Below are 26361 nucleotides of genomic sequence, written 5' to 3'. Positions count from 1 at the left end.
CAATTCTCCTATTCTTTTCCCCAACATAGATGAACTAAGATCCCTAAGGACCCTCTAAAATGTCAATCAACTTTCCTAAATACATTACCATATAAGGTGCTTTAATACTGGGGAATTTACAACACAAACTTTATTTTATCACAGGTGAGCATAAAAATCGGTCTCTCGTGTTTGTAAAGGTCAACACCTCTCCATGCCTAACAATGTTGCAGCGGTTACATGGGCAGAATATCTTGATCGGATCAATGGTCGGGTTAAAATTCACCCGCGCACATGGGATCAGAAAACCTCTTTCCGGTTAGAACAAACGTTCCCATGGCTCACACTTTCGGTCGGAACGAATCATTTGGGCATGCGCAGTAGTGCTTCAAAAACCCGGATGAGGAAATAGGTCCTGTTCTGAACAAGCAGCTGCCACAGACATTTATTTTATGCAGCAGCTCAGTAATATACGAGACGATCTTCCAAACGTGCTTTTATTAATTTCATGAATAGTATGAAGCGCCTGTTCGCTCATCGTTTTATTTAATCCGTGTGGTCAGTGCTTTTTTTTGTGGAAGAATTGAGCTGGAAGAAGGGTTAGGACAGGCTATAAACACAGGCTAACAACATTAGCCTGATGGACACAAAATCCAGGACCATGAAACGCTGCAATCTGCATCCTGGCTGCACGTAAATGTCTGGGAATAACATCAGTCTTTATTTTGTCGGGACACAACTGAAAAACACAAATCCACGTGATTGTTTGAACAGTTTCTAATGACTGAGCGACATTTATTTCTGCTCTGAAAAGTTCACACACACTGCCGCAGTATGCTGGCGGTTCCTCCTGAGTCCTGCAGCCGCTAACTCAGAGCGGCGGGACGGCCCCCAGTCTGAATTCTCCCACACATTACAAAACAACAAAACGCTCACGTAAAAAAGCATCCTCCCTCCGCTCAGACACAAAGTTATTAATCCGGCTCCTCTGCCCACTCGGGTGCCAGTGGACCGAGTGAGCGTCAGGGGGCACGAAGCGCTGCTTCCCCGCATCTCCCTAATGAGGGGTGAAAGAGAGGGGAGAGCCAGCGGGGCTAGAGCCGAGCGGCGCTTTTCACGGGGCGTCCGCAGAGCAGCTGGTCGGTCCCGTATGAGCTCCAAAGCTTTCTCTCAGCGAAACACCATCTATGCGTGACGTAAACCAGAACAGTAGTGACACACGATCGGAATGACCGTTTACATGCTCCACGATCGGATAAACGATCGGTATAACCCACCTATCTCGATTGGAAAGAAATTCTGATCCGAACAAGTCTGATCGGGGCAGACTATTCCGAACGGCGCGTTTACATGACACATTTTCTTTCCGATCAGGCATTCTTTCCGATTACTTTTGCCCATGTAAACGCGGCTAATGAGGCAAACTTGTTCCCTGTTTCTTACTGTCTGACGGAATCCACAGTGTGAACCTACACCACAGAAGCAGCAGATCACCTTCAGATGTCCTGTTTTCATGATTCTGTCTTTGCTCCCAACAGGAAAAGGTGGACACCGGTCCAAAGAGGGACATAGATGGCATGGGGGTTCCGGAAATCAAGTACGGAGACTCCGTCTGCTTTGTCATGCATGTGGCGACTGGACTCTGGCTGTCCTACCTGGCTCCTGATGCCAAATCCTCCCGCCTTGGCCCCTTGAAAAGAAGGGTAAAAAATGTCACAAACGAAGATTCTTTGGACTCTGATAAAACTGCTGTACAGCCCAAAGTCACCACAGTCCTTCATCAGGCCAATTCTAGACACCTTTCTGTAGACCTTCTACAGACGAAAAAGTCTGCTTTTATGTTTTCAGGTTTTCAACAGGGACATTTTTTATTCCCGTTGTTGTGTCGGAACATAAAATGTAAAGTGGCAGTCATCTCGTATGGTTTCATGATCAATAATCAATTCATTTTTATCCGTTTGAATGAATTAAATCAGTTGCTGTTTTTCAAAAGGCAGAAATTTATTGAGAAATGTATCAAATGAAATGAAATAGCTGATCCATCAAAAGAGAGAAGACAGCCTGAAGGCCAGCCTTCTAAGACAAATAAAGCTTTAAATTAGGCTGTGATGACAAAATAAATCAAAAACTGAACTTTTTCTTTTTTCATATAGCAGTTCCAGAGTATTCTCATGATAATCATGATAATCATGAGCCATCAGTGGATACAGTGTCCACATCCTTATGCTTTAGAACAAACCCACACCATCATCCTTCCACTGCCCTGCCTGACTATTTATGCTAAATTGAGCCAACATCTTTAATGTGAACATGCCAGATGCTGTTCCAGAAATATTACTGTTTATATGTTAAGTGTGGCTAATTTGAACTTTAACCCCTTAACACCAAAGTATTAGCTCCAGTGCTGACGTTGTTTGAACATAACTTTAACCGTTGAGGCAATTGACGTAATTCCAACAGAATCTAAAGTGGAGAGAGGCAGCTTTGTGCTGTTATGCAACACTCTACAGTAGTGTTTATGCCAATGGGTTAAACATAGTTACCCATGCTAACTTAGACCAGCTGTCAGCCAAACATAGCATTACTGGCGTAAACCTGTTCTTGAATGAAGTCTCAGTTAAATCCAGAACATATTTTCTGATCTTCTCCTTGAATCTTTCTGTTTGTTTACATTGAGTTTCTAAATGGTGACCATTGTTTGACTCTTAACACCTCCAGTAGCAGATCACAGCTCATAAAACCAAAGCCCCCCCCCCCCCCCCCCCCCCCCTCCTCAATTGAAAAGCCTTATGTGCTTTGGATTTGCTTTCCTCAGTGGAGTGACCTGCAGTGGAGTCACGGCCTGTTTGAATGTGATAATGATCCACATGGGAGGGCAATAGGAGGTTAAAAGGGAATATGAATGTGAAAGGCTGCCAGCTGGAGGCCAAACCCCCGGTGCCAGGAAATTCACATGGCCCCCTGCTGCTGACTCCAAGCAGGCTGGAGGTGATGGCCACCAAATATCCTCTTTTTATTGTTTGTGAATCAAAGGTCACTAAGAGTTAAGATAAGAATCCCTAAAGCAACTAAGTGAAGCTTCAGGAACCTTTGGCCAGCCTACTGGACCAAGATGATGTGGAAATAAACCAATAAAAGGAGCATTAAAAATCATTTTTCCTATTGTCTTTAAATACTTTATTGTGTTCCTGCAGGGGAAACATGATTCTGTTCTGTAGTTTGCTGCAGCTTTGTGTTTTTTCCGGCTTCAGGCCTGCCTGCACTCTGAGGGCCACATGGACGACGGCCTCATCCTGCAGCTCTGCCAGCACGAGGAGGCTCGGGCTGCTCGCATCATCCGAAACACCACATTCCTCTTCTCAACCTTCATCAAGTAATTTCTAAATAGTTTGAAAGATCTGCACGTTTTGGAGATGCTTTCATAGCTGGATGGTTGTCCTACACTCAGGGCTTTGGACAGCGTCAAGGACGGAGAGTCGTCCACGGTGGGCGGGTACATCGAGGAGGTCCTGCAGACGCTGAACGACCTGATTGAGTATTTCAAGCAGCCAGACTCTGAGCTGGAGCACGAGGAGAAGCAGGGTCTTCTCCGCTCACTAATCAGGCGCCAGGACCTCTTCAAGGAGGAGGTGAATTCTGACAGCAAACCTTCATGATCTTAGAGGAAGTTCTGCTTTTTCCTTTTTTAGTTTGCTTGACATCCTTTCACATTACAGAGATTCTCACTTCATCTAAATCAGGAATCCTGAATATTTTCCATCATCGTTGATTTCTTTACTCACTCCACTTTCATGATTGAACCAAATCACCTAAAACAAAAGAGCAAAACAGAAAAAGATGACTATTTTCATGTAAAAGAATCCTTAGGTCCAAACTATAGAATATTTACTGACTACATGTTTTCCATACTTTTCTTGATTCTTTCTTTTTGTCATGTTTTTTTTCACTGGTTCACTGGACAGTCAGTTTGCATTCAAACTGCAGGGAACCACACCAGGATTCATTTGCAGCTCGTTGTTTGATCTGCATCAGAGTTCATTTTGAATTTCTCAACAGTGTAATGGTGCTGATTCTCTGACAAAAACATTTTGCTTCAGAAAAAACGCAAAAAAACAATTCAAGAATCCAAAACAAAGTGAAATGTGAAGTTCATATCAATGTAAGTTTAGAATAAGACCAAAAGGAATTCAAGGGTTACTTGAACTAACAAAAACCTGACAAATAAAGAAAACAAAAAAAACAATAGAATAAGAGGATTAGAGAGAATACAAAAAACATGTATAATTTGAATTGGTGAGATTTGCAATAACAGTAAAGTTGTGCAACAGAAGTTAGAAACAAAGAACCTGATTTGCTTGCAGATGAAATTAAGAAACATCGAATTAATTATCGTAGAGTTAAATCATAAACTACAGAAAAATGGAAGCAGAGTTTGTTGATTGCAGTCACATGATCCCACCTTTGTATTCTTTATGTTGAGTAACTGTGCCTCTTTTTAGGGCATGTTGGCCCTCCTGTCCAAATGTATCGACCGGATGAACCTGTACGACAGTGCTGCTCACTTTGCAGAGGTGGCCGGCGAGGAGGCTGGGGCAGCGTGGAAGGACATCCTCAACCTGCTGTATGAGCTATTGGGTACGTGTCAACGATCGGGTCCGTGCATATTTATTCCCTGCTGTTGACATGAAGCGTCTGTCCCCTCTCTGTTTGCTTTGAAGGCCACAGAGGCTGCCAGAGTTTGAATCAGTATTTCTGCCAGTTGAGTGAAGGCGTGTAGCTCTTTATGAAACACAAAAGACTACTTATTTTGCCTAAACAATTTGCATTTCAGAAATCAATTCAACCTATACTATTTTTTATTCCTGCATTTCTATGTCAATGTTTAAATGTTACAATCCCAACAGGGGGGAAAAAAAGCTCTGGTAGCGATGATGTAATGAACCAGCGGTAATCTGCAGTAACTTTTAATGCCATCAGTGAAGTTTTTTCCCTGAGGGTGTTGTCTTGAAGATGAGTCATGGTATCTGGACCTAGACTTCAGAAATATTATTCATATTTAAGGTTATTGAATCAGTGGACAGTAACTAGTTAGACTAACACTCACAGCTTTAAGGCCCGTACACACCGGGACGAATATTCGCCAGGCGTTATTCGCCAGCGTTTTTCGCCACGTTTTTTGTGTTCACACCCAGGCGATTTTCGCTGACGATGAGTGGAGTGAACATGCAATTTCATTCCCTGACATTAGATGGCGCTTAATGTAAAACAGAAATACTCCTGTACACAAGGTGGCGCTGCGCAACTTTACGCTTCTTAAAGTCGCTTTTCACTCAGAAGAAGAGAGCAAGTACTTACACGCTTGTCAGAATCAAACAAAGAAAACATGAATATTTCAAGCACCAGTAGCTCCAACTGGTGCTTGGTTCGGGGATATTTTAGAATGTCCGTCATTATTTCTTCGCGGCAGTGTAGACGCTACTTGGCGTCTATCTTCTTCGCTGGTATGTGTGCTCAGCAAGGCAGTTTTGTGTTTGAGCGCCCCCAAGTTGTGTTTTACTGTAACTTCAGAAGCTCCAGACACGTGAGCAAAAGCGCCATTCTCATTGGTCGAGTAGATTTCGACGCGACGCGTCGAAAAAAAAAAACGAACCCGAGGCGTTTTTTTTTTCTGACGCTTTGTCGCGTGGCGTTTTTTCGCGTCGGTGTGCACACTCTCATTGGGGCCCTTTGTTTAGTCACGAGGCGTTAAACGTCGGCGAAAATCGCCGACGAAATTCGTCCCGGTGTGAACGGGCCTTCAAGTTGCTTCACTGTCACGTTCTCCATGGGGCAGCAGATTCTCTCGCTTTCACTCACTTGAAGCCATTTTTGTCGCAATTGTTGACTGCTTTTACATGTAAAACTTCAATATTAAAAAATAAAAACCCAAAAATCAGTAGAAATAAAAACATTGACATTAAACTGAAGGCCTTTTGACTTGAGTGCGGTCAGTGGCTAGCTTTCTGCAGTCTGTTGCTTTAAACCGTCTCTGGTTTTAAATTAGATACGTGTGATAACCAATAAAAACTGTCCTGTGGATTTAAGTGACCGTAGAAGGTTATAAAATGTCTGATATTCTGAAATGTAAGCAGAAGCTTCAGCTGGACCAGAAGAGTATGAAGTTCCTCCTGACTCAGATGTGCATAGATTCTTATATAGTGATCTGTGCATGAGAGGAAACACAAGCATCACTTCAGGCTCCGCCTCTGACAAAACGGTTCTCAACTTAGAAATGTTTCTGAACAGAAAAAGGATTTTCAGTTTCACGTGGCCTAGTCAAAGATAACACAAAGACAATGAAGACCAGACTGGATTGAACTTTACTGCAGGACCCTGTATCCCAGAGTTCAACTGTTAAAAGTTACTAATTAGCCAGCTAATTCCATGCCACAGTGCGTCAAATACGTCATTTGTTAGTAAAAAGATCGGTTTGGTCATCATAGAAAGACTTGAACTAAGAGGGACATCATGTAAGTTATCTTGGCTTATATAGTGATTTGATTGCTTTTATTTTAAAAGCAGCTCTACTCCCAAAACTGCGACAATTTGAATGATGGCTTAGTGTAAAATGGAAAAAATAAAAAATATTAATAAAATTTTTACTGCAGATTTTTTATTGCCATAATCTTCTAATGTCTAAAAACACCACACCAGTAGTGAGTGAAATATGTTTATTCAAACAATGAGGTACTGCTTCTGGGTGTCCTTTTCACCTCTCACTTCTTCATTCTCATCATCTACAGTGAACTCCTTGTCCTTGACCATGGGTGGCTCCATTCATGATTTGTTCTGAATTATTGCCCTCTTAAAAAAGCCAGATTTATGAGCTTTGACACCATCACGGCTCCTTTTGGCACAAAGTGCTGTTAAATGGATTTGTGGATATTATCAGTCAAGTGTCTCTAAGTAGGTTACAGACGGTGGGAAATGAGGGCGGAAGTAATGAGGCGGCATCAGCAAACGGACTTTAATCTTCTCATGCCACACAGAGTTTGCAGACAAGGATTTTGTTCAGGGCTTTGGTGGAACTTTCTGAGTCAAACTTTGATTTTTCTCTTCCTCTGTTGTTCAGCTGCACTCATTTGTGGAAACAGGAACAACTGCACCCAGTTCTCCCGGAACTTGGATTGGTTGGTGAGCAAACTGGAGCGACTGGAATCCTCATCAGGTATGATGGGAAGCACCGTAAAAAGTTTTAAATGCTTCAGACTTTATGGAGGCTTTTGTTTGGGATCAAAGGAATCCTGGAAGTCCTTCATTGCATCCTGGTGGAAAGTCCAGAAGCTCTGAACATCATTCAGAAAGCTCACATCAAATCCATCATTTCTCTGCTCTACAAACACGGACGGAACCACAAGGTGGGTTTTGTCCTTTACCGAGGACATGTATAGATATTAACGAGTGAAAAGTGTTTTGATGGTTGTTCTTCTGCGGTGAGTTTGGTCGTGTGTGTTGTGTGTGTTTGTGTGTCTGTATCCCATCAGCTTATTTATTCAGAAACTCAATCCCAGACGCTGGAGGCAGAATTTCACATTTTATTTGCAACACATCTGTCTTTGTTATTCAAAAGTCAAACTGACAAATTAGATGTCAGCATGAAAAACACAGCTGCCAGGATTTGGCATTTTTGCCTGATGCAGTGCATACAGTGCTTCAGTATCACAGCCTCCTATCATTTACATTGTAATTTAGTGCAGGCTTGCTGTGGCCTCCTCATAATCAGCTGCTGGTCCTAAATGGCTTTGAGGCTTTTAATGAGGAGACATTGATATTTGAGGGTTGATGCACAGATTGTATTTTTCTGGCCTGAGCTCTAGATTTGCTTTCCTTTCAGATTCTGGACGTTCTTTGTTCTCTCTGTGTTTGCAACGGCGTGGCAGTGAGAGCCAATCAGAATCTGATCTGTGACAACCTGCTTCCCAAACGGGATCTGCTGCTTCAGACTCGACTGGTCAATGATGTACAAAGGTACATGAAAGGAACAGTCACCTGTGGTAATGAATCACTATTTCTTTTTTACTATGGCAGCGAGCACTCCACTGGACAACCGGTACATCAACTAAACCTGTCCAGTTCTTTGTTGTGGGCCCAAATCTCCCCAGATTTTGTTATTCATTTGAAAAAACTTCTCTGCCTCTGCGACCTTTAACCTCCAACCTCTAGAATAATCATTGTTACACTTTCTTTTAAAAAAAGTGTGAAGTTTGGCTCCTCCAGATATTTACCAAACCATATAGTGTTTGGATTGCATTGCAATCATGCTGTCCAAACTTTTAAACCAACCTACCAAAACAACCAATCCAGTCAACCAGCTAACCAACATTTCCTTTAATATGTGGCCACAGCAACACAATGGAGGACTAACTGTTGATGGTCCAGCGTCATGGAAGTTCTTAATCCAAAAATGTCACCTTAAGTCATCTTTGTATTTAATAATATTTAAACTTTAGTCAACCTTTTTTTCTATTCTAACTTGGTGTTTAGAATTTGGTTTTTCTTCACTCATCTTTGGAGGTGACCATTTACAGAGGTTTAATAATGGATTATCCCCTTTTAGTGTTACAACCTGCAACTTTAATGTTTACAGTAATGCTAGCTCTGTTAATTATATTTTAGATGTAGTTGAGTCCATAATAACCATAGAAGAAAATCCCTTCAACAATTGTGTGTAGATTCAGGACAACAAAAAACATCTAAAAAGGAGATTTTTGTTTCAAACTATGCTGTAAAGTTTGAAGTATTATTCCAAAGAAATCTGCTTGGATAAACTGTGTTGAGTATAACACAAAGATTAGCCTCACCAATGATCAGCTAAGTCATTTGGCGCTCTGGTTTCCGCCTTCAGCATGCGTCCCAACATCTTCCTGGGCATGGCGGAAGGTTCAGCCCAGTACAAGAAGTGGTACTTTGAGCTGGTCATTGACCAGGTGGACCATTTTGTTACTGGAGAGCCGACCCACTTGAGGGTGGGATGGGCCAACACAAAAGGTTACGCACCTTACCCCGGTGGAGGAGAAGGATGGGGAGGCAATGGAGTGGGAGACGACCTTTACTCGTACAGCTTCGATGGACTCCATCTGTGGTCAGGTAGGCTCAGCAACTGGATGCAACTTGGTTGTTTGAAATCTGAGTTGAAGCTGCATGTTTTATGGTTTTGTGCATTCACATTTTTGTCTACTAATACCTATGGTTTTCCAGGTCGTATCCCGAGAGCCGTTGCCTCCATAAACCAACACCAGCTGAACTCTGACGATGTGGTCAGCTGCTGTCTGGATCTGGGTGCTCCCAGCATGTCCTTCAGGATCAATGGCCAGCCCGTCCAGGGAATGTTTGAGGATTTCAACACAGACGGGTTCTTCTTCCCTGTTGTCAGCTTTTCTGCCGGGGTCAAGTAAGATCTTGTGTTGGGGATCAACAGTAAAGCACAACCTCCTTTGATTTCGAACTCCAAAACAATTGTTTTAAGAAAGGCAATACTGAGGGTTTTTAACGTCAACTGGACATTCTGAACACGATTACCAAAGTAGCATTTTTTTAAATCTATTCGGCGTTTTGAAAAAAATAAATCTTTGAAATGAAGGAAAAAAGGTCAGACCTGTACAAGGGACAAAAGACATGTTTATGTCAAGGTTGTAGACAACTAGGTGAGCCTGTAAAGCCAAAATGTTCTCTCATGTTTTTATGGAGATGCTGCAGGCAACAAGTTGTAGTGAACACTTAACACATAAGGATAGGTAAGGGTGAAGAAGGTGATATGCAAGTGCGTTGAACAGATTTTTCATTTTTTTCAATCCCCCCAAAACCTGTGGACTGAGGAAGGGGCTTGTGAGTGTTGTTCAAGTGAAAAGTGTGCACTGTTAGAAATGAGGAAATTAGACAACCATGGTGTAGTTTGTGTGGACATCCTATGTATTAACTACACACGTTCACTGAAAGGGGCCAACAGCATCATCCGTACGACATAAGGATGTACAACTTAAATTACCCTTACAGATACTTCATGATACACTTCCCACCTGCATGGAAATGGTACGTTCCATGATGCCACTTGAAGTAGCCGCATGAGCCTCAAGGGAAGTGCCAGACGCACCTGCTGGAGTTTTGTCAACATAAAAACAAATATCTATGTCGTTATAGTTTGCAGAGGATGAATGTTGACAGTTTATAGAAATTATTCAAGTCCAGAAGTCTGCATGGATACTTAATTTGCAGGTCAGATTAATAGGGATTTGCTTGGTCCAAAGCTCCAAGTTTAATACTAGTGTTATTAAAATGAAACGCAAATATTCATTTTAACCACAATCCAATTCTCTGACCTAAAATGGATCCAGGACATCTTCATCCCAAACTTCCACCAGTGTGACTCAGAGAGAAATACCTGCTACTGAACAGTACAGGTGAAGTTTTCCAGATTCCTTGCATTTCTTCCAGATCGTCAAGTGTAAATGAAATATCTGTCCAAACAAACAAGTTAACTAGAATGAATGTCAAATCCATTCACATGTTAGTTTCCTAAAGTTCAGCCCACTGTTGTTTTTCCACATCCAAAGAATCCAAAGGGAACATTCTTAGAACATTCTAGACACTGGATGGTCACATGTCTTTGGTAAATTCAAAGTATTTCCACACATTGGATTGGAAAGATGGAATGATCCATTTTGCTGACTGTGATGCACTTGGTCGTTTTACATTATAGTAAAATAACGCTATGATGTCTCAATCCAAGTGGTGTTTTCCAATATCAATATAATTAATTTATTTCATTTTGAAATGAATGGGATAGGTTGATTTGATTTGATTTGATTTGATTTGATTTGATTTGATTTGATAACAACAACTCTCAGACAGATAGATCTGGTCAGGTTGTATGAATAGAAACTCATTAACTGATACATTTATTATCATCACAGTCCTAGTTATTGGAAGTAATCATAGCGATGTGAGGGTCCAACAGGTCTTTAAGGGGATTTCAGTCATTCTTACTCAACTTTATTTAGATATTTTTGAAAACAGGAAAAATTTAGCCAGACTCTAAAATGTTATACCAACGGCTGTGCAGAACAAGAGCGTATGCACACTCCGTTTCATCATGCCTTACAATGAAACACAATCAAGCAGTCATACAAGCTTTAGAGGAGCAGCATTAGAGGGAGGTCAGAAGAACCTCTCAGGCCAGAGAGATATTGAAGAGCTTTAAAAATTGACTTTCAGTCCCAGTTTTAATGAACACAGGAGAGAGATTTTGGTCGATGAGGCTTTTAAAAAGGCACAATGGCAGAAACCCATTTCTGACTGAACTACTGATGTAGTTTGATCTTGAATCAGGTCGTGGGGTCAAAGTTTTGAGTGTTGTTGAAGTGCATCTATTTAAGGTTTCAGACATAAAGTTTAACGTGTTGACAGAGTGTTTAAGTGTTGAGGCTTTAGATATTGAAGAAGCAGACCAGTGATGAGGACTGAGGACCCCATTAGACCTGTTATAATCTAGCTCTTGGTTCCAGGATTTCATTTATATATAAGAGACCAGAGTGTAAAAGTGTCAGAATTTGGACCAAACACAAAATGTTCAGTTTAATCAAAAGTTGATGAAGGGTTATTTGCTAAAATAATCAGGCTTAAAGATTTTTTTGGGTGTTTTTTTCTTAAAAACGAAGTTTCCTTGTAAATACAAACAAACTAATCTGATCTGAAGTCGGATGTCGCTATGACAGGGACACATCTTTAACCCCTACCACCTTGACCTGATGTGTGGGACAAAGGTGCTGAGGTCATTTGCACTGCTTCACTCCAGAGTCCGTTTCCTGTTGGGTGGACGCCATGGAGACTTTAAGTTTCTGCCCCCTGCTGGTTACTCTCCGTGCTACGAAGCCCTGCTGCCCAAAGAGAAAATGCGGGTGGAGCCTGTGAAGGAGTACAAGAGGGATCACGATGGAGTCCGAGACCTGCTGGGAACCACACCGTTTTTGTCTCAAGCCTCCTTCATCCCCACCCCTGTTGACACCAGCCAGGTGAAGCTCCAGTTTTTACTGTTGAATCTGAAAGTCAACAGCAGAGGTTGTAGACTCAATGGTGCCTCAAAGAACTGAGCTGTTTCACCTGAACTATTTTTCTTGGCTTTGATTCAACCTATGCTGTGAATGGAAGATTTTACCATTAGTCTCCCTGCAGATTGTTCTGCCGCCTCATCTGGAAAACATTCGGGACAAACTGGCAGAAAACATCCATGAACTTTGGGGGATGAACAAAATCGAACTGGGCTGGACGTACGGCAAGGTAATCCCCACCTCAATTAGTGCGGGTCTTTTGTGGTGATGAATCCTATTAACATACTGGCAAAAAAAAGTATCAAGTACCATCAGTTCAACTAATCAATAAATGCTGCTTGGAAAAAAGAGTTGTTTCTCTCCACAATATTTTAAAAGGCCTTTAAAAAGTTGAAGCTTTGAAATTTTCCTGGTACCACGTTGTTTAAAATTCTTTGATTCTGGGAGTTTTGACCTGTGAACTTGCCTGTGGTTAAACTGTATTCATGTTTAGAAAAATAAATGACAATTGTTTGAGAAATTACAGGAAAAACCAAACCTTAGGTAACAAAAACCAGCCCAAACCATTAACCCTCCATCGCCGTGCATAACAGTTGCTGATATTATCGGTCTGGTTTGAACTTGGCCTAATCTTTCCAAATGTGTGTTTGTAGATTTTGCTACAGTATATTGGTCCTGCCATAAAAGAGAAAGCCTTGATCACTTTTAGACATACTTTGACCTTTAACCTGCCCAGAGAGGCCTGTGAAAAACGCGATCTACCTGACGGCTTTGACCGTCTCCACACTGAAGGCGTTTCACTACGAGTCCCTTTGTGTTCCCTGCAGATTAGAGCATTGGGAGTCTGATCACACACAGCTACCTCCTGTATGCAGCGGTTACCACAGACTGTGGCTCCACTCAGGCTGCTGAAACCGAGGCAATTTAGCAACATAATGGCTGCCCATCCTTCCACAGCTATGACATCCACATTGATTAAATGTGAAGGAAAGATCTCTGGGGGTTAAGCCAGCATCTTCAAGTTGATCAAGGACAGCATTAGGGTTCTAACAGATGCTTTGCATTACATTTGGATGTAACAGACTTAATGAGGTCAGTGACTTTGCACTTTTTAGGGAAAAAAAGCTGCAGATTTTGGCTCTAAGGATAGATCTTCTGCCCTTGCCTTCACTCCTGCTGTTATCAGGAGCAGAGTGTTTTATTTCTTGGGTTTTGGCAGTGTCCTCACAGAGCCCGACAGTAAATTTCTACTAAACATCTTCTGCAGTCAGCAGGTGATTGAACCCACTGCAACAATTCAATCTGGGAAGATCCTGCTTCAGAGGGGTTTTCATATCTGAGAGTGTCCTCTTTTCTAGAGTCCTGTCTGCTTCCTCCTCAGGTTCGGGATGACAACAAGCGTCAGCATCCGTGTCTTGTGGATTTCCCCAAACTGCCTGAAACTGAAAGGAACTACAACCTGCAAATGTCCAGTGAAACACTAAAGTAAACACTTTTTAAATGATCTCATTGTCTATTTATGCTGCAGCTTCCTGCTGGATGCTGTTCCAGAAGAACCAGATTAGGATTGAAATTAGACCTGTGCTTGTGACAACTTTTATGTGTTGAGATGGCTTGTACATTGATTTGATAAATTATGAGGTTCTAAAGGTGTTGGAGCCCATCACTGATTAATTGTCGGTCCTGAAGCTGAGAGAAAAGAGTCCAGTCCTCCTTATTAACTTTTAATCTGAATGGTGCAGTAAAGTCAAAAACCTTATTGTAATTTTAGATGCAGATCTTACCTTACGCCAGTGCTGAAATATTAATCCATGCTTTTATAACATCTAGAATAGATTATTGTAATGCTCTTCTTTCTGGTATTAAGAAAAATAATATCAATTGACTGCAGTTTATTCAAAACTCGGCTGCACACCTTTTAACTAGAACCAGAAAGGAGTACATGACTCCAATTTTGAAATCTTTGCACTGACTCCCAGTCAGCTTTAAGATCAATTTTGAATTTGTTTTGTTAGTTTGTAAAAGTTAACATAAAATTGGACTTTCATTTTTATCAGGCTGATGGCCGTAGATCTGGGAGTTTATGACCCTCCCAGAGCTCTCAGGTCTGGGGGCCTCATTTATATACGTTGCGTACGCACAAAAGAAGGCGTACGCCACTCTCTACGCAATAGTTGAGATTTATAAAAAGCAAAATTAACGGGAAAATGTGCAGTCCTTCACGCAAGCTCTGACCCAGGCGTACGCACAAAAACGGGTGAAATGAGAAACGGCGACGCCGTCGGCAGATGGAAGAAACACGTGAAAGTGAAAATGACAATACTGCCTCTCAGAAATAACATGAAGACTTCACAAAGCAAGTCTTACAATTAACAGCTACACCAACACCCGTTGGAGGATCGATCAGCAGTGAAACAAACAAAGAAAATCAAACGAAAATTACAACAGAAATTCAAATAAACACATATTTGGAAAAAGAAAAGTGAAATATGTCCTGCAATATTGGCATGTTGTGCAATTCATCCTCATAAATAATATAGTTAACAGAACGAAATAATGTACAAAACTGATATTCTCGTTAATGTGTCCGTCTGGCGGAGCAGATATAGGTGCGGGCGGACAGACAGACGTATTTAATTGTCCACTGGGGAAAGTTGTTTTCATAGTAAAACATTTCTTCATAAGCTACAGAATTAAGGTATTCATGCATATGCCTTTAGTTTGTTTTATTTTTGATAAAACAATGTATGGCGTATGTCTCAACCATTCAGAAAGCAACAAGAAATTACATTTGCGCGGAACAATTTCCCATTTCCACGTCGATTATTACTGACATCTGTAGCTTGTCAGATGTAATTAAATGGAGGGAAATAAAATGCCCCATCACAATGCGTAATGACGCACAATGGCTGATCTTGCGCTCTTAGAAGATGTGGCAAATGGAAGAATTCAGAGTGAACGCATCTTTAGACAGCAAGAAGACTTGCTGGCAAACGAGGACGAGTGGCTTATGAACCGGTTCCGACTTCCTCGAGCCGTCCTGTTGGACCTCTGCGGGCTTTTGGGCCCGGCGTTACCGGAGCACTCGGAGGAACCACGCGTGTCACCCGGTGCATCTGGCGCTCCGGTGCCCCCCCCGGTGGCAGAGACACTCTGGCGATGCAGCGCTAGACGTTTTTTTTGCCTCGACTTTGATGTCCGACCATATCTTTTTCATTTCGGCCACGGTCCGAGGTTGTGAGGCTACAGCATTTGGCGTCTGCCACCGTTTGCCACTCAAGTGCCTTTTTGGCATTAGTAATGCCCACACTGTGCCCTCCAAACAACATTTTATCCTCTTTTCCACCTCGCCAACGATAACTTCTACTTCACATTGAGTGAAGTTACGTTTTTTTGATTTCCTCTCGGTGTTTGCCATGATCTTGCAAGACATGAATATTCATTTGTGGGCGTTTCGCGGACTATTTATGGGCAACTATGGGCGTGTCATGAAGCCGCAAAAAGCTGCGCTGCATTTAGAATTGGTTGTGATTTATTAAGGGAAAGATGCGTAGGATGTGCGTGCGCACGGTTTTATAAATCCGAATATTTCTGAGCGTACGCACGTCCTATGTTTCATCCGTACGCCACTTCTGACGCAAATCCTACGCAAAGTTTTATAAAAGAGGCCCCTGGTCTGCAGGTCTGCTGGTGGTCCCAAAAGTCAGAACTAAAACCCACGGCGAGGCCTCATTTCAGCTCTGTGGGCCTCGCTGTGGAACAGCCTGCCTGAAGACGTGGGGGCTTCCTCCACTGGGGAGGTTTTAAAGAAAAAACCTAAAATGCATCTGTTTAGTAAAGCTTTTACATTAACATATCCACATGTTTTAATTTGATTTTATAATTGTTATTAATATTTAATCCAATATTGATTGTACTTGTGGGATGTGAATATATGTTGGGTTTTTATGTGTTTGGTATTTTAACTACCGTTTCCTACCTAATAATATCTCTTTTATCATGGAAAGCACTTTGAGATGTGTTGTAGCAGAAAAAGTGCTATACAACTAAAGTTAAATTCAAATTTCTTTGTAGAAGCTTGTTGCTTGGTTCTAAAGAGTTGCTCATAAAACAGGAAGCCATGATCTCTGCACATGCTCATCGTGAGTCTCTTTGCTAAGGCCCCAACAAAATCAGGGGGTGTTCAGGATCCGTGTACTGAGAGCTGAAGGAATAACCTTCATTTACAGCCAGTCTTTTTTCTAATGATGGAATTTTTAGCTCCACAGCTCATTCATCATTCATCATGTCTGTCCAGGCTAATTGAATTAATTACACTATAATAATCAGTATAGTTCTGATTTAATTATGGTAGGACATGTGGCCTAGACTCAAATAGGCTAATGTATTAACTTATCATTTAGAAGTGAGAAATTATGGCTAATTTTTATAGTAAAATAAGTGAATTTGTAGTTCTAAATAAAGATGGGATGTTTTATTCACTTTTTTGTCAGTTCCACAACCTTATTCCTGACAGAGCCATGTATTCTATCCGGGCTGGGACTGGCACAAGGAGACCCCATGTTGGGTCCCCTTGTGAAACTCTAATGAACTCCTGCCGCTCTGCAGACACTATGTCCTAGAAAATGACACAGGTTTTTGTAAATATCTGGTATCTCCTTTAGCTTTTTACTCACAGCAACTTACAAGTATACTATGTTAAGACCTAGCCGGGGACAAATATATACACAGCACAGAACCTGATCTTCTGAAGATGGTATGTTGTATGTATAAAGGATTAAAAATGATCTAATATTAAAGTTGTTATTTCATGATCATTCTAGTTCCCATGATGCCCTGTGGCGCCGTCTTTTCCAACAGCATTGTTGTCTGCTGATTGTGACTCTTTCTGCCTCATACCAAATTCTTTGGAGGATTTAGTGAAGATGAGAGTAGACTCTAGCTGTCACTGAATTTACTCCGTTCTGTCTCCTTTTTGTCCTGTCGTGTTGCTCCAGGCCTTTCACTTTAGCAACTCCTTTAGGAGGGTCAGCGTGATGTTTGACAAGTGTTGAAATGTCAAAAGCAGATGTCAAGCTCTTATCGGCCTCACTTTTCAAACTTCATTCTGTCTCTGTGGAGTTACTGTGACCTCAAGAAAGACATTCATACTTTTATCAGTTCCCTCCCGTAAAACTCTTTATATGGCTTTTAATCAAACCTTGAAGACTTCCTGTCTGCTCAATCCTATTTACACGGTTCAGCCCACGCAGTGCGGCATCATAAATTTTATGTCTACTCTTGATCTTGTAGGAAATCCCCTGTGGGATTAATAAAGTTGGGTCTAGCCTGCATACTAACCAGTCTGAAGTATAAATCAAATTTATCTTTAAAAATTTTGGGTTAATGGACAAAAAAATAAAAGCGTGGGAAAAAATAAAGATGATTTAGACATTTTTTTCACCAATTTCTAATATTATATCCATGCTTTGTACTGACGTCTACATGTTTTCCATCGCAGGGAGTGTTTTTAACAACAAATTAAACCAGTTGCTGCACATTTGCTCACTAAACCGATAAAAAAAGCACTAAAAGACTTGTTTTCTCCGTAAAAAATGATGTATAAAGTTGAACAGAATTATCCTTTATTTTCAGGAGCAGTCATAAATGCCAATGGGAACCTAAAAGCGAATGAGCTCCAAAACAAAATCAAAGTAATTTGGAATTTTCTAATGTTTTTCAAATGTTGCTGTTTTCTCTACTCTCAACCGTAGTGTTGTTCTCCTGTTTCCCCCCCTGTTCAGGGCTTAAAAGGACGGGTCAGCCCAAGTAGTGAAATTAATATTAAGCTTATTAATGTCATGGACTCCAGTCCTCAGCACCTCTGACATTAAATATCTGATTGATCCTTCAACACTTTGTCCTTTCTCCTCAGAACTCTGTTAGCTCTGGGATGCCATGTTGCCCAGGTTAATGTTAACGCAGAGGACGATCTGAAGAAAATCAAACTGCCCAAAGAGTTAAGAACTTCAGTTTAGCTTACACTGTCTATTCCTTTTTCTAGACTGTTCAGTCTAAACTTTATCTCTTCATCACCTGCAGCTACATTATGTCAAACGGGTACAAGCCTGCACCACTGGAACTCTCTGACGTCAAGCTGAATCCGGGTCAAGAGGTTCTGGTCGATAAACTGGCCGAGAATGCACATAATGTGTGGGCCAAAGACCGAATAAAACAAGGATGGACCTACGGCATCCAACAGGTTTGACAGAGATTTTCCAACAGCCGATGCATAGATACCAATGAGGATTTTATTGCCTAGATCAGGGGTCGGCAACCTTTACTACTCAAAAACCATTTGGACCAGTTTCCCACAGAAATTAAAACACAGGGAGCCGGAACACCCTTTGGAAAACCCGGTGTTTCCAGTGAATGGCATTATGTCACTCATTTTTAAAGTTCGTGAAGAGATGTTCATTTTTTGTATCCCCTGTCATTTAATGGGTTCAGATGAGAACAATTTCCCGAGAGGCAGCAAAACTTGCAAATATGTCGTAATTAACTAGCAGTTAATCCGCTTCTCCAATAGATTTTTGTCAACAAACATCTTTTTTCCAATCTGGATCAGGATGTTTTTGGGCAAAAGCTGCGTGTTTATTCTGGGATGTCTCGCCACATTTGAGACTCTGTAGTTATAGTCACAATAGAACTTCACTTAGAAGCTCCAGGGAGGAGCAGCACGCCTGGTTCCGACCCGCTCCTGGTTCAGACATGCTCACCAAAATACAACAGCTGGTCCACATACGACCTGGAGTGGTTCTGCATGATGAGACTTTTATTCACTTCTCATTCAACATGTACTGACTTTTTAAAAAGAACTTTCCATCCAATACCAGACTTATGTATAAAAAGCACTGCGCTGCCACAATCTTAGAACATAATAGTTATTTTACAAAACCGCAGCACAGGCATGAAGAGCCGCATGCGGCTCCGGAACGGCAGGTTGCTGACCCCTAATCTAGAGTTGACTACAACAAAAGCTCTGCTGCTGCTGTAACATTATCTTTATCCACAGACTGATAAAAGCTTTTCTTAGGTGAACCTTAAGAGATTAAGAACCAAAAAAAGGACAAGTTCATAAAACACAGACATATCCGTTCTGTTCTCATGTTACAGCACAAACTTGGCTGTGTTAAACCATGCTTTTGTTGTCTTTTTAAAAACTGTTTTCTGAATTTCCATGCTCACTGAAAAGCTTCTGAGTTACAGCAGAGGAAGTTTCTCGCTACTTCCTGCTAATACACAGAGGAAGAACCAGAATCCATCCAGAATCTGCAGATGTTTCTGCAGTAGGAATGGCACATAAGTTAAATGGATAGGAACTAAATAGCAGCGTGCCGTCTGTCATAAATATTTGCCTTTCTCACCAAAGGTTAAGTGAGAATTAAGTTTGAAAGTTTGCAGGAAGCTAATCATCATCTAAGTGACAGTCCTCTAGAGTTCCTCTGACCTGAATGCTCAGTTTTATCTATAAAACTAAAAAAAACAACCAAATTTGGGTAAAATATAGCGGGTCTACATTGGGTTTCATAAAAACAATAGATACAAAACAAAACAAAAAAACAGAGTTGGGAATTATTTGTTCCCTTTTCATTCTAAGCAGGCTGGAGAGAAACAAGGCAAATCTGGCACTCCGAACAGAAAAAAGGCTTTTTGCCATCCTGCTAGTATATCATAAGACCATAAATTACTTTTTTAAGGTGCTGCTGTGCAAGAAATGAAATGTTGTACTTATCTGTTCACCTGGTTGTAACCTATTGGATGGAAACATCAGCAAAAGAAGCCCCCAAATTGAACCCAGTGGAACTCCAAATGACTTTAAGGCTATAGAGGAGTTAAAGCATTTTATGTTTACTGCCAAATTTTTATTGGAAAGAGCGAAGATTCTAAAATACTGTGTTTTACTGTCATAAGCGGCTATTAAATAACAAATGAAATGATTTCTGGATTCTTTTTCTGGATTCAGAAAGAGTATCTCTTTAAAGACCATCTTTATGCTAATAAAACCAAATATATTCAGGTCATAACAGTTTTCCAGAGATGTACTTCATACAGCTGCTTCTGGTCTTCTTGGATCTTGGGAATGTTTTAGGATCTGAAAAGCAGACGAAATCCTCGCCTGGTGCCGTATGCTTTACTGGATGAACGCACTAAAAAGTCTAACCGAGACAGTCTAAGGGAGGCCATCAGGACCATAGTGGGATATGGATATGACATCGACCCCCCGGACCAGGAGTGTGAGTCTCTTTTCAATTTTCTAGTCTGAAGCTGGGCCTTTCAGCTTTGACGCGTCAGATCATTTTTTCTGTTTTTTTGGTGGCAGCGGTGCATGTGTTGGATGATCACAGTGTGGAGACCATCCGCTTCTTCCGTGTGGAGCAGACGTACGCCGTGAAGACGGGGAAGTGGTACTTTGAATTTGAAGTGCTGAGTGGGGGTGATATGCGAGTTGGCTGGGCCAGACCAGGCTGCAGACCTGATGTAGAGCTGGGATCAGACGACCAGGCCTATGTCTTTGACGGATACAGGGTAAACATCATGCTGAGGCACATTGAGGGACATGCAAGCTTTAACAGTCACTTCCTGATGCCTGTGTCTGTGGGATCGTGAAGGGCCGACGGATGCACACTGGCAGCCGCTACTTTGGACATCCATGGAAGAAAGGGGACGTGGTTGGGTGTATGATCAACATGGAGGACAAGTCCATGATTTTCACCCTGAATGGAGAACTTCTGATCACAGGCAAAGGCTCTGAGCTCTGCTTCACTGACTTTGAGACCCAGGATGGTGAGGCACTTTAATCCAATTGTCTGTCCGTCCGTCCGTCCTTTCATCTGTCTGTCTAACATCCTGTCATGTTTTTGTATAAATCATTTGACTTTGAGTTTATATAATTAGAAATGTCTTTAACTATTTTAGTTTGCATTTTATTTTGTTTTATTAGTATAGGAAACATTTACACATTTTTTAACACTCGTTTGTAGAAATACAGGTTTTAAGTATATAAATGTAAGCCTTTTTATTTTTTTACCCTGTTTGCCCAAAATGAAATAGTATTATATAAAACAACTTTTTTTCTGTATTTTACTGAATCTAAAACATTAAATCGAAACGCTTCCTATTACACAAAAAAAAAGTGCTAACATTTTGACATCTTTTTATATTAACCACAGAGAGGTGGTGTGAATTGCTCTACCATAACTTGTGCAGATTTTGTGTTGGAGGGAAAAATGATTACACTTGAATTTGTTCCAGAATTAACTGTTGGTAGAACTCTGTAAAGTGTGAGTAAAATTAAAAACCCGTCTGCGCGGCAAACGGCTCTCACTTCTGTTTCTTCGCCTGTGTCTGCTAACAAAGTGTGCCGTTTCCAGGTTTCATCCCCGTGTGTAGCCTTGGCATGGCTCAGATCGGCCGCATGAACCTGGGGAAGGACGCCAGCACCTTTAAGTACTACACCATGTGTGGTCTGCAGGAAGGCTTTGAACCTTTCGGCGTCAACATGAAAAGAGAAATCACCATGTGGTTCAGCAAACGCCTGCCCACCTTCTTCAATGTCCCCCAGGACCACGCCCACATCGAGGTATGCGGCTGTTTGAACCCAGAATGATAAAATCACTGAATCTGCCCTTTAAACAGTGTTGCCATGGGAACATAGCATCCCGGTCAAGATAGCCTATTGAACCTGTTTGTGACTGTGTTTAATAAGTGGGCGTGGCCATCTCAGACAGCCAGAAAAACTTGAAAATACACTCAGTCGCTACAAAACAAGAATGTCTATTCATCGGACCCTGACTCACAGAACAACGGTTGCCATGGGGATATCACTTTCATAGAGGCAGCTGCTCTGATGTAAAGATTTTCTCCTTTTTTTTAGGTGACCAGGATCGACGGGACGGTGGACAGTCCCCCCTGCCTTAAAGTCACCCATAAGACATTTGGTACGCAGAACAGCAACAGTGACATGGTGTACTGCAAACTGAGCATGCCTGTGGAGTTCTACTCTGCAGACAAGATGCTGGATGAATCCGTGAAGCTCAGGTCAGCCTGTTGGTGAACTTTATCTGAGTTCTCAATCTGAGCCCAACTTTTTCTGCCATTATGAAGTTTGGTTTTGTTTTTTTCTACAGCCAACCTCCTAAAGAAGGTGCTGATTACAGCTGCATCACAACCGTAAGTCAGTATGGGCCGCTCCGCTTCACTAACTGAAACCCGTCTCAGGCTGTGTTCTCTGCTCCACAGTACTTCCACTCAGTGAAAGTGTTCGCGGGACAGGACCCCGCCTGCGTGTGGGTAGGCTGGGTGACGCCTGACTATCACTATTACAGCAAGAACTTCAGCCTCGCAAAAACACAAACTGTTACTGTCACCCTGGGAGACGAGAGGGGGCGGGTCCATGAGAGGCAAGTTCACCCCCTGAATCTGTGGGATCTGTGTGTGCCACCATGTTTTTTAACCTTTTAGCTTAGCTGTAGCTTTAGCTCCAGTGTTGTTATTCTTTCAACTACTGTAACTCATTAACTATTGATGCAATTAAAGTAAACTACTGGATTCTGAAGCAGTGAAAAGCAGCTTTGAGTGGATAGGCAACAATTTACAGTAATGAAGTTCTGAAGCGATCAACGCAAATCAGGAAAGAAAAGTGGCTCTTCTGGGCTGCTGAAATGGTCAGACAGTTGGAGTTGCTTAAAAAAGTGTGTTATATTGGTGTCACCGGCAAAGGGTTAAACGAAAACTTAGTTTTTAAGTCTTTATTTATTAATAAAATATACAGGTCAATGTAAATTAATATTGGTATCTAGTTTTAACAAAAGTCTACATTTTATCCTAAAAAGGATTGTTTTTTTTGGTCACACATAATTTTTATTTTACTGTAATGTCAGTGATTTTAAACTGGAAGAAAATGTTTTATTTATTGTACATAAACAAATAGACAAAAATACATTTACTGTATTTTTTTCAATTAACTTGAAGTACAAAACTGTTGATACTTTGTCATTTATCATGTTGTATGATATTGTATAAAAACTTTATAAAAATATTTCAATTGGCAAAAAAATAAAATAAAAATGTAATGACTTTAAAGTGCTGGAAATTACATTAAAAAATAGAAATATTTATGAATATCAAAAAAGAAAAAATAAAGTTTTAAGACCAAGTATTAGATGAATAGACAAGACAAAACTCTCACAATACCACTAAATTAATTAATTTAAAAATAAAATGTTTTTAAAACTATACTAAGTTTCCTTCAATGGTGACTGAGATAAATATGTTACATGAATATCATAAACGGTGTTTTGTTGGGCCTTTTTTTCACTCTCCCTGCGGTTTTTGTGTCACAGTGTTCAGAGGAGTAACTGTTACATGGTGTGTGCGGCAGACGCCGTCAGCCCGTCCTCCTCCAGCCGCTCCAACTCTGATCTGGAGATCGGCTGTCTGATAGACCTGGCCACCGGTCTGGTCTCCTTCACTGCCAATGGGAACGAGCTCCCCACAGTTTATCAGGTGAAACCAAATTGTTAAGCAAAGTGTGTTACTTCTGTTTTCTCCACAGTTTAGCATGCCTTTTTCCTAAATGCAGTTTGCTACATACATACATTGCTACATGCATTAAACACATGTTTAATGCAAAGCAAAGCTTCATTTTCTCGCTCATATAGTCAGGCAATGTGATTGGGATTTTTGTTGGAAACCGTTTTTTTACTTCACTTGTTTAACAGAACAATAAACTACGTAAAACAGAAACATGTGAGACACAGTGATGTCTGTGGACATTTTAGACAGGTGCATTCTGAGTGAGGAGTTGAGAGGAGTGACCGAAGTGATGGTTCTGATGTCTGAGGGAAGTGAGTTCTTGAACCAGACAACAGAGCAACTAAAAACTATGCTCCATATAGTGGAGAGACGAAAACACATGGACAAACAAATGAAGAAAGGAAGTGGATCTAAGAACACTACAAGAATGCAGGAGCAAGGTTGTAAAGGGTTTTAAAGGTGCTCTAACACTTTTAACTTGATTCAAAACTTACCTAGGAGCCAATGGAGCTTCCAAAGAACTGGACAGATGTGATAGATATAGAGGGTTCTAGAAAAGAAACGAGGTGCTGAAATCTGGACCAACTGAAGTTTATGGAGACAGTTTTGAGGGATACTGAAGAGAAGAGAGTTGCACCAATCCAAAAGATAAGGCATAAGAACTGCAGGGGGACTATGGGTAAGCCCATTAATGTTGCATAGATAATGTTATTGATATGAAAATGAAAAGAAAACGTCCTTTAAAGAAAAGGATCACATCCAGAATCTTCACTTAAGAGGCGGAAGAAACAGAGTGGGAATCAATTAAAAAGGAAATGATGTTGGATTTTTTGTAAAGCCTCTGTTTTATCTGTTAAGTTTTAGGTAAACCCAGTTCTGATAAATACCAATGTGTAAATAAGAGAAGAGGTGGTCATTCTGGTGAGGATGACAGGATGAGCAGGATGTCATCTGCATAAAAGTGTATAGAATGTTTACAGAGGATATGAATGAAGGGAAGTACACAAAAAGGAGGAGGGGCCCCAGGACGGAGCCCTGGGGAACACCTGGGGTAACAGTAGAGGGATTTCAGCTGAATAATCCTACTAACCCTACCCCTGAGAGGTAGTATAATGGAGAATGTGTGAAACCATCGAAGACTTTTGGGAATTCCACATACTCCAGAATTCACCACCATGAAGAAGCTGTTTGTCATTTTTAACTAGAACAGATATTGCATAGAGAGCATTTTTTGTCATTCTTTTGTTATTTTTTTCCTTCTTTTCTTGACTTATGCATTCAACCAGGTTTTCAGACATTGTTAAGTTTAACTTTGCCACTTTTAATCATTAGCCTGTGAGAAAAACTAGAAATATAAACCAGTGATTGTTCTTGTTATTTTATTTAATAGTATTTTTGATATTTACTGTATTTTAAACTAATTATTTTAACTGTAAAACTATATATTCTTTGTTTTTTTGTTTTTTTATCCTTAAATTTAAATGTAAATAAAAAGGTTAAAAATGTTTACCCAAAAAAGAAACAATGCTTCGTACATTTGAATGCTGGCACCATGGGAGCTGCACAAAACAGGCATGCCTAAAGCTTCAGGATGGAGAATATTTTCATTAAATTGAGTTGTTAAACATGCTAATTACTTTCGCACATTCAAAGGTCCACCATCATAATAAAGTCCATCATTATTGTCAAATTATGACATGTGGTAAAGATTACCTTTGACTGTCTAAAGTTATTCTGGGAGCATTCGCCAACTGACGCTGGGCATGTTGTGGGCGTGGCAAATGTTAATATGGGTTGCTAAGGACAACTGTAAAATATACTTAATGTAAAAGACCCAAATATTGGTGCACCGGTTCTGTAACCTTAAAAACAAGAAAAAATATTGTGGTCTTATGGTTTTCTCCAGTTTCTCTAAACCCCTACTTCAGGTCTAAATATTATAACAGAGCCATTCTGACAAAAACAATTGAAGAAAGATAAGTTAGCATTGAACCAGATGAGGATTAAAGTGTTGTCATGGATACTCAACCTTTTCCATTCTATTTTTGCAGGTGGAGCCAAATACAAAGCTCTTCCCCGCTGTGTTTGTTCTTCCTACCAGCCCAAACCTCTTCCAGTTTGAGTTTGTTAAAATTAAGGTCTGTTTGTGTTTGCTGTCATTACTTTGAAGTGTTCAAAAATATGAATAATTTATGTTCTGTCTGTATCTTAAAACATTAAGAATGGATGGAATTTCATTAGAAACCTTGGTCAAGGATCATTCAGGCTTCCTTAAATCTGTCTATAAACAGTCAAACCAGGGGAAACTATGTTTTCTGCCACATCCCAGGATGCCATGCCACTGTCGTCAGCCATGTTTAAGAGTGAACACAACAACCCAGTGCCTCAGTGTCCACCGCGGCTGGATGTGCAGACCATTGTAGCCGTTCTTTGGAGCCGCATGCCAAACACATTCTTGAATGTTGAGACGGCTCGAGTCAGTGAAAGGCACGGCTGGGTGATCCAGTGTTTGGAGCCGCTGCAGATGATGGCTGTGCACATACCTGAGGAGAACAGGTAACTTGGCTGAACATTTGGGTCTTCTGCTTCAGGTTTAGTGAGAGGATCATGCATTTCCAGATTTTCCCTCCAAGTCACAGCCTCCTTCTTTTTGTGCTAGAATAGCTAATAGTTTTTTGTGAAACGACATGTCTGAGTTCAGTTTGTTGTACTCTGTTTGCCC

At 40.9% G+C, this 26361-nt stretch overlaps 1 protein-coding gene across 5 annotated transcripts in view; it reads left to right on the top strand.

Annotated features, from left to right (window-relative positions):
- ryr3 (ryanodine receptor 3) overlaps window positions 1–26361 on the top strand; it is a 144542-nt gene that overhangs the window by 53835 nt on the left and 64346 nt on the right. For all 5 annotated transcript variants that reach the window (XM_020714745.2, XM_020714744.2, XM_020714742.2 and 2 more), the window contains 24 exons: window positions 1518–1682; window positions 3231–3352; window positions 3428–3608; window positions 4479–4614; window positions 7091–7186; window positions 7258–7376; window positions 7853–7986; window positions 8864–9105; window positions 9217–9409; window positions 11810–12026; window positions 12187–12291; window positions 13444–13547; window positions 17977–18060; window positions 18144–18303; window positions 20194–20338; window positions 20425–20630; window positions 20714–20888; window positions 21476–21684; window positions 21979–22142; window positions 22232–22274; window positions 22344–22504; window positions 23447–23609; window positions 25691–25777; window positions 25969–26195. In XM_020714745.2, the coding sequence (XP_020570404.1) occupies window positions 1518–1682; window positions 3231–3352; window positions 3428–3608; window positions 4479–4614; window positions 7091–7186; window positions 7258–7376; window positions 7853–7986; window positions 8864–9105; window positions 9217–9409; window positions 11810–12026; window positions 12187–12291; window positions 13444–13547; window positions 17977–18060; window positions 18144–18303; window positions 20194–20338; window positions 20425–20630; window positions 20714–20888; window positions 21476–21684; window positions 21979–22142; window positions 22232–22274; window positions 22344–22504; window positions 23447–23609; window positions 25691–25777; window positions 25969–26195 (3638 nt within the window). The remainder of the gene's footprint in view (window positions 1–1517; window positions 1683–3230; window positions 3353–3427; window positions 3609–4478; window positions 4615–7090; window positions 7187–7257; window positions 7377–7852; window positions 7987–8863; window positions 9106–9216; window positions 9410–11809; window positions 12027–12186; window positions 12292–13443; window positions 13548–17976; window positions 18061–18143; window positions 18304–20193; window positions 20339–20424; window positions 20631–20713; window positions 20889–21475; window positions 21685–21978; window positions 22143–22231; window positions 22275–22343; window positions 22505–23446; window positions 23610–25690; window positions 25778–25968; window positions 26196–26361) is intronic.

Source organism: Oryzias latipes, chromosome 24 (assembly GCF_002234675.1).
Source record: "Oryzias latipes chromosome 24, ASM223467v1".
Lineage (NCBI taxonomy): Eukaryota > Metazoa > Chordata > Actinopteri > Beloniformes > Adrianichthyidae > Oryzias > Oryzias latipes.
Note: the sequence above shows the minus strand (reverse complement) of the source record. Positions and strands in the feature narration are given on the sequence as shown.